The 7015-nt window shown below is 52.9% G+C and overlaps 1 protein-coding gene across 1 annotated transcript in view; it reads right to left on the reverse strand.

Moving 5' to 3' along the window:
* Positions 1 to 3595: 3595 nt before the first annotated feature.
* Positions 3596 to 7015, reverse strand: part of IFITM10 (interferon induced transmembrane protein 10) — a gene marked incomplete at its 5' end in the record, with an annotated part of 9697 nt that continues 6277 nt past the window's right edge. The window contains one exon of the mRNA XM_009328593.1: positions 3596 to 4197. Coding sequence (XP_009326868.1) covers positions 4048 to 4197 — 150 coding nt within the window. The remainder of the gene's footprint in view (positions 4198 to 7015) is intronic.

Below are 7015 nucleotides of genomic sequence, written 5' to 3' on the forward strand. Positions count from 1 at the left end.
ATTCTCTCCCTCCGTGAACCCCTCCTAGGTGCTGGGGCTGCCGTGAGTGTCCTCCCGAAGCCATTTCATCGCGGGGCTGAACGAGCCCCGTTCCCGAAGCATCTCCTCCCTGGGCAAGCGTGGTCCTCACCAGCCACGGTGGCCTTTCCCTGCGCTCACCCCAAATGCCTTTCATGTACCAGGGGCTCAAAACCATCAGCAGTATTTTAGGTACAACCTCACAATGTCGACTAAAAGGGAAGAATCACTCACCCCCTTCCCCGTTTCTCCCCTCGAGCCAAAGAAAGAGCAAAAAGAAATCCTCATCAGCTGTCAAACTCAGTTTCCTGAAGGAATACAATTAAATCTCTACATGGCAATGTGGCCGTCAGTTCTTCCCCATCTCAAAAGATGCTACTCAAGCAGCATTCGGCTGCTCCTCTCTTCCACCCCCTCCTCTCGGTTTTCCTTCCTGCTGCTGAATGCAATAGAGTCTGTGGCTTCACAGCCAAAAAAAGGTGCGATTTGGAGAGCGTGGTGCGACGTTGTGAGTGGCAGAAGTGAAAAGGCAGAGAAGCAACCCTTGAAAGCCTGCCTTCTGCTGCATCGGGTGTCAGCCTTGGCAGAACCTGAACTTCCAGAATTTTCTTGCAAAATTAAAAAAAAAAAGCAACTAGAGGACCTGTCTTATTTGGCTGCTGCTTTTCTTTCCCTTGTTCCCTCAGAATGAAAAAAAGTTATTTCTTTTGCTTAACAGCACAGTAGGTGCAATCTGGGATGTACCTGCCTGCCAGTATATGGGGATGCAGTTTTGCTGTCTCAATTGGGGGTTCCCCGACACTGGCAAGATGAAATGAATGCTAAGCACCTTGATACTGCTGCGTTTGGAAGATCTCTGCATGAATAAATGACTTTTTTTTCCAAAGCAAGCTTGGAAATCTATGTCCCCCCCTCATTTTCCCCATTTGAGGGGTGCTTTCCTACTGCGGTGAGTTTGGAGAGGCTCCATTAAAATGGATGGGCGAGCACTAAGAGAGAGGAGGGGAGAGTGCAGGGGCTTTGCTGTTCCCAGACCAGGGCCGCAGGTGGAGCCGAGGCAAGGGCTGTGGTGGAGCTGGGCATCTGCCTGGGGTCAATCATCCCGTCCTCCAGCCACGGGTTTACTGTATCGTCTTCCGCTACCCTGTTCTTGTCCGAGGCAGGTCTGGGTGGACCTCTGACCTGCTGCAGCACAGCGATTTCAGCATTCACACCTCCTACTATGTGGGCAACAAATAATAAATGTGATGGTTACTAATAATAGCCCACCCTCTCCACCCCTGATGGTTTATGCATGCAAAAATGCTGCACAGTCAGTCCAATATTCCCCCTGGTTCATTAAACCAGCATCCATTTTCCTGCAGATAAGACGGTCCATCAGGGGAAGGGATGATGGTAACTCATTTGTCACACTTGTTAAATGTAGGAAAGGCTGGCTTTGGGTCACTTCCAATTTTGTGTCAGCTCTGCCTTTATTTGAGCAGCCCCGCGCCTGCACGCCAAGCAGGGCAGCTCTCTCATGCGTGGCACGGGAGATGGGGACGGTGGCACTGTCCCTGCAAGATTTCACGGAGTCAGGTGGGTCTCCAAGTGCAAAAGCACTTGCAGCATGGCTCCAGCGAGTCCCAGCTCACAGAGAGGAATGCACTTGTTATTGCAAGAGGTGCCAGGCACGGTGGTCCTGTAGTGACCTAAACCTGTGGCTTTGAGCCCCCGGCACTGCAAACAGGGTCACCCTGCATGAGTTATCCCCCGAACACATCCTGCCGGGCTTGTGTTTGGGCTGCAAAGCTTGAGAGGTACGATGGGCACCCAGATGGTGAAGGATATCGAGCCAAGACCTTGGGAAATGCCAGCGTGAGCTTGGTGCAGGTACAGGGGGAGGGAAAAGGTGATGCAACCTCACCTCTGCGCTCCTCCTAACCCTTGGAGGATTTCGGGGTGCCTAGTCCGGGTCTTGCCTAAACTAGCACCGTCCCAACAGGCTTTAATTTGCTCCAATTATCAGGTGCCAGCTCAGGGTGGCTGCAACACGAGTCATTTTCACTGCACCCTCTTTGGAGGCATTGCCATCATGACAAGTCACCTCCTTCCTCTGCCAGGGACAAGGACTGGATACAGCCCCTAGGTACGTTAGGATGGAAATGCCGATGGTTATGACCCCTCAGATCTTGCTTCAGGGAAGGGAGGAAGAAGTAGCCGAGAGAGGTTGGGAAGAGTCTTGACCTCTGGATGAGTGATCACAGAGCAGTTCATGGCCGAGATACTTCCCAGGGCACCATGTACTGCACTGCTAGCAGAAACTTCAGTGCAAAACAGACCCCTGATCTGGTCTGGTGTGGAAATGCCCTCCAGTGAGTGGGGAGCAGGTAGGACTGCAGGTCCTTCTGCCCGTAGCTTCTGCCATAAATGAAGCCCAGGCCCAGCTTAAGGCGTGGAGACCTGGACAGGAAGGAGATGACATCTCATGAGGCTTTCAGGGAAGCATCCTCATGGTCTGTCCCCACGGCTCACTATGGCACAGCCCTCACTAAGCACAGCCCAGCCAGCACGTTGATTTAACTACGCACTCAGCAGAGGATGAAGTGTCCCATGACAGCCTGCCTGCATTCCCCATCTCTTGCTGCACCTTCACTTTCGTGGTGGATGCAAAGGTGGACGCTGTTGCCTCGTCCCGGCTCCATGGCTGGTCTGCAGCAACCAGTCTCCTGTGGTGCGAGGTCATCTTACAGCTGGAAAAAGATGAGGCATCTGCGGCATATGAGATGAGATGAAGGGTCAGAGGGGCCAAAAAGCTGTGTTTTAGTCCTGGTCTTGCCATTTGTTTGTGGTGTTTTCAAGTCAGGGTATGTTGATTTGCAGCACCACAGGCAGCTGCAGGCAGCTATCGGGAAGGGCTCCGAGCTCCTGCTTCGTTCAGCGGCAAATGCACGGTGTCTCCAAAATCTGGCTCTTGGTAACGACCCCGGGAAGTGCTGCAGTAGCAGCAGGTTCAGACTGCGGCGATTTATTTCTATCTTCAGCGTTGGTCCTACCAGGGGAGGAGGGACCTGCCTGCTCAGCTGCATTTGCTTGCTTGTGATTGATCAACCATCATGGGAGTCGCTGAGGTCTCTGCTCTTAAATCTGCACCCTCTTTTATGGCTGCGTGTGGCCCTGACCTGCAGCAGCATCCCTCACTCCAGCTTTAAATCTCTCCCAAGCAGCCGCTGGTGACATTAGCGTTTTCCCTTGCCAGCCTGTAGGGACCAGGAGCCCAGCCCTCCTAAGGAAGGAATTAACCCAGCAGCTTCAGATATCAGAGGTATCTTTATTGACCGTTTACAGAAATACAGTAGCACTCGGTTTAGGGGGGCTTAGGTGAGTTCTCCAGAAGGTGCCTTCCTTCTCAGCGTTGCTGGGAGATTCTGAGGAGAAACCTGCCCTTTAACGCTTTGGAGTTTCTCTGGAGGATTTGGGGCTCCCTAGCACAAACTTCCTAACACCCTCATCTCTCCAGAGGTTGGGAGTTGTTTGAACCAATGGATAAAACTCAAGAGAGGAAAAGGAAAAGAAACCCCTGTACGCTGGGAGGTGGTGGGGCGCTCTGAACACGTTTGATATGTTGTGAGCCAGCTCTGTCACGGTTGCCATCCATCACTGCACACACCTCCTGCTCAGCAGGACCGCACTGCTCCCCAGAGCTCAGCTTTCTGCTGCCAGGCATGCATCGCTCTCAGCTTTGCACGCTCTTGTCACACAGCTTGTTGGCCATAAAATAAATATTTCTTGGTCTGTTTTTCTCCCTGTACACGTGTAAGAGTGAGACCCTTTCCTACAGCAGTCCACAAACTGTTTGGGGGCAGGAAGGGTATGCTCAGCTGGGTTGATCAACTAATTTAATTTTTATTTATGTATTTAATTGGCTTTTTTTTTTGCAATCAAGGTGGAGTGTTTTGTTTTTTTTTTTGCGTCCTTGCTACAAGAAACAACTGCAGACACTTCTGGCATAGAGGCATTTTGGCAGTGGCCACTGCTGTTGGCCTCACTCTAGTAGTCAGTGAGGGGGTATCGCAGGAAGATGAAGATAAGTATGATACAGAAGGTGGCAAGGGCTGAGCTCGTGATGTTAAAAAGCCGGGCTGTCTTGGCATCTTCGACTGCTCCATTTAAGTCATTAAGGAGTTTCTTATCCCGGACCTGAGACCAAAAAAAAAAAAAAAAAAAAAAAAAAAAAAAAAAAAAAAAAAAAAAAAAAAAAAAAAAAAAAAAAAAAAAAAAAAAAAAAAAAAAAAAAAAAAAAAAAAAAAAAAAAAAAAAAAAAAAAAAAAAAAAAAAAAAAAAAAAAAAAAAAAAAAAAAAAAAAAAATTGGGAGATGTATGGAGATGTATGAAAAGACATAACTTGTTTCAAGCAACACCCACATTGTAGGGTACCTGTGCAGTGGATGAGGGCTGGGCTATGCCTCTTTGCATTTGAATGCTTGGGGTGCCATAAAACACCCTGAGGTGAGGTTTGCACCCTGGCTCTGCTATGGGTTGAGCTTGTGAAGCCAAGCACTGTGATACCCGTGGGCTGCAAACCCCTGGGAGCGGAGAAGACCTGGAAGAGTGACCCGTTGCTGTAACCAACCAGGCAAACCAGGTCCCCGTGGCCCCTGGAGTGGGGCGGTGCCATTTTGAACCTGAGGGTGCACAAGGGAACTGAGGTGCTGTAGTGCACCCCATGCACGTGGGCACTAAAGCATGCATCCCACCGTGTCGCAGCCCCCTGGCCCTGCAGTGCTGGGCTTCTGCTTGCCTGGCCCATGAGCCAGAAGGCTGGCTGCAGTTTGTGTGCATCCCCTTGCCTCCATCTGCGCGGAGGGGCTGACCGGGCGAAACCTGGCACGGCATCCTACTGCAGCTCCAGGGCTGTGCACAAGCCTTCAGCATATTAAGCAGTCCTGGGTTAATGAGTTCCTTTTGCAGGTCTTATGCGGCTTGTGTAGCGTCTCTGCCACTGGCAGTTTTCAATCCTGACAGCGTGGTCTGCTCTCTTCATTATCCTGCGGGCTGGGACTTTCATGGGCTTGCCTTGGGACAGCTCTGCAGTGGGTAAGGATTGTGCGTGTCCATGTCACTGGTTTGCCTCCATCTCCTCCAGGCAGCCAGGCAGTGCATAGCGCTGCCAGGCAGTGATGGCACCAGCAGGCAGCAGATGGCACTGCCAGGCAGCAGGTGGCATTGTCAGGCAGCAATGGCACAGCCAGGCAGCGCATGGCACTGCAAGGCAGTGATGGCATTGCAAGGCAGCAGATGGCACAGCCAGGCAGCGATGCCACTAGCAGGCAAGAATGGCACTATGAGGCAGTGGATGGCACAGCCAGGCAGGGCATGGCACTACCAGGCAGCAGATGGCATCGCCAGGCAGCGAATACCATTAGCAGGGAGTGATGGCACTGCCAGGCAGCAACGGCATCGTCAGGCAGCAGATGGCACAGCCAGGCAGTGATGGCACAGCCAGGCAGCGCATAGCACATGCAAGCAGCGGATGGCACAGCCAGGCAGCTGATGGCACTGCCAGCCAGCAGCAGCTCTGCAGTTTAAGCCCAGCACATGAGTGGTCAGGCTCCATCCCTTCCTAGCAGGAATATGTCCCCATCCCCAAACGCCCTGTCAGCTGTCACTCAGCAGACCCAGGCAGCTCGGGCCACGAGGATATAGAACAAAAGGACCAGGAGACTTTACCCCTCTTCCGTTTCCTGTATCCAAGTGGGGTATCCAGGGGCCGGCATGGTGTGGCAGCACCTGCTTTGCTGCCCGTTTTGCGGCCAGAGGGTTGCAGGCCGTGGGGCCGCGTGTCCTTCGCAGCTTGCCTTTGCTGCGGGCAGCATGAGCACCATCAAGGTGCTGCCGGCTGAACGCTAGATGTCAGTGGCAGGCTGTGAAAACCAGCCCCAGAGCCCTGCCTAGAAATATTAAAAGGTTTTATTGGCCAGGAGCTTTCCGAAAAGACTCTGCGATGGATTCAAACCACATCTTAGTGACTTTTTCTCTCTCCCTCCTGCAGTGCTTACCCATGGGGCTGTCCTGAAAGCCTTCTGTGACTTGCTGGATATGGGGAAGGGTTGTTGAACTTCTCGTTCCCACTGAGCCATGCTAGTTCATGGGACCTCCAAAACCACATCTCAGACCTTCAAGCAATGTACGCTCCTCCATCAGACCACTGAGGACCTCTCTGCACAAGCACCCCCTGCTCTTCATTAATCCTAGACTGTGGGGAGGGAGGCTGCTGCCAGCATGAGGCCTGCAGTAGCCAGCGCCGGCAGGCACATAAGCAAGAATGAGAGCTCTGTTTTTCTCCTCGTATTAAATCCTGTGGTGCCATGTCCTCGGCCTCTGTTGCACCCCACTCCCAGGAGCCTGCAACTGGAGCCAGGCCCATCCACCCATCACCCCGCTGCTGAGTGCTCGGCAGTTTCTGGGCATCCTTCTGGGAGCGGGGACAGGGGAGAGTCACAAACGACGCATGGCTCTGTGGCATGCTTGGCTGGTGCTCCCAGCAGCAGAGATGACCTCTGGGAAGGCAGCAAGCCAGCAGCCTGGGAACCTGCACGCCTTTTTGTGTCAGCTGCGTGTCCGGGATGACTTACCTTTGAAATTATTCAGTAGGTTTAGCATCCTTCCGAAACCCCCTGGGCACAGCAGTGCTGGGCAGCAGGCACCTCCTCACCTGCCGGTGAGAAGTGTGGAACATCCCTGCAGCCAGAGCCCCAGGGGCGCTGGATTTGGGCCAGAAATCCTGCCCGCTGCTCCTGGCGGGGTCTTTGAAGCTCTCACACACTTTCCTCTTCCCATTGGCGGGGCTGCCGGAGGCAAACCCTGCACATAGCAAATGCCTTTTGCCCCTTCCTCTGCTGTAACCCAGCCATGGCTGGGAGAGGTCGCTCTCTGCTGCAGGCAAGCCGGTGTTTGCCATCAGTGTTTGACAGGCAGACAGAGGTTTCTCCAGCAGACTGGTGTGGCTGGGGCCCCG

Source organism: Pygoscelis adeliae, unplaced genomic scaffold, assembly GCF_000699105.1.
Source record: "Pygoscelis adeliae isolate BGI_AS28 unplaced genomic scaffold, ASM69910v1 Scaffold166, whole genome shotgun sequence".
Classification (NCBI taxonomy): Eukaryota; Metazoa; Chordata; class Aves; order Sphenisciformes; family Spheniscidae; genus Pygoscelis; species Pygoscelis adeliae.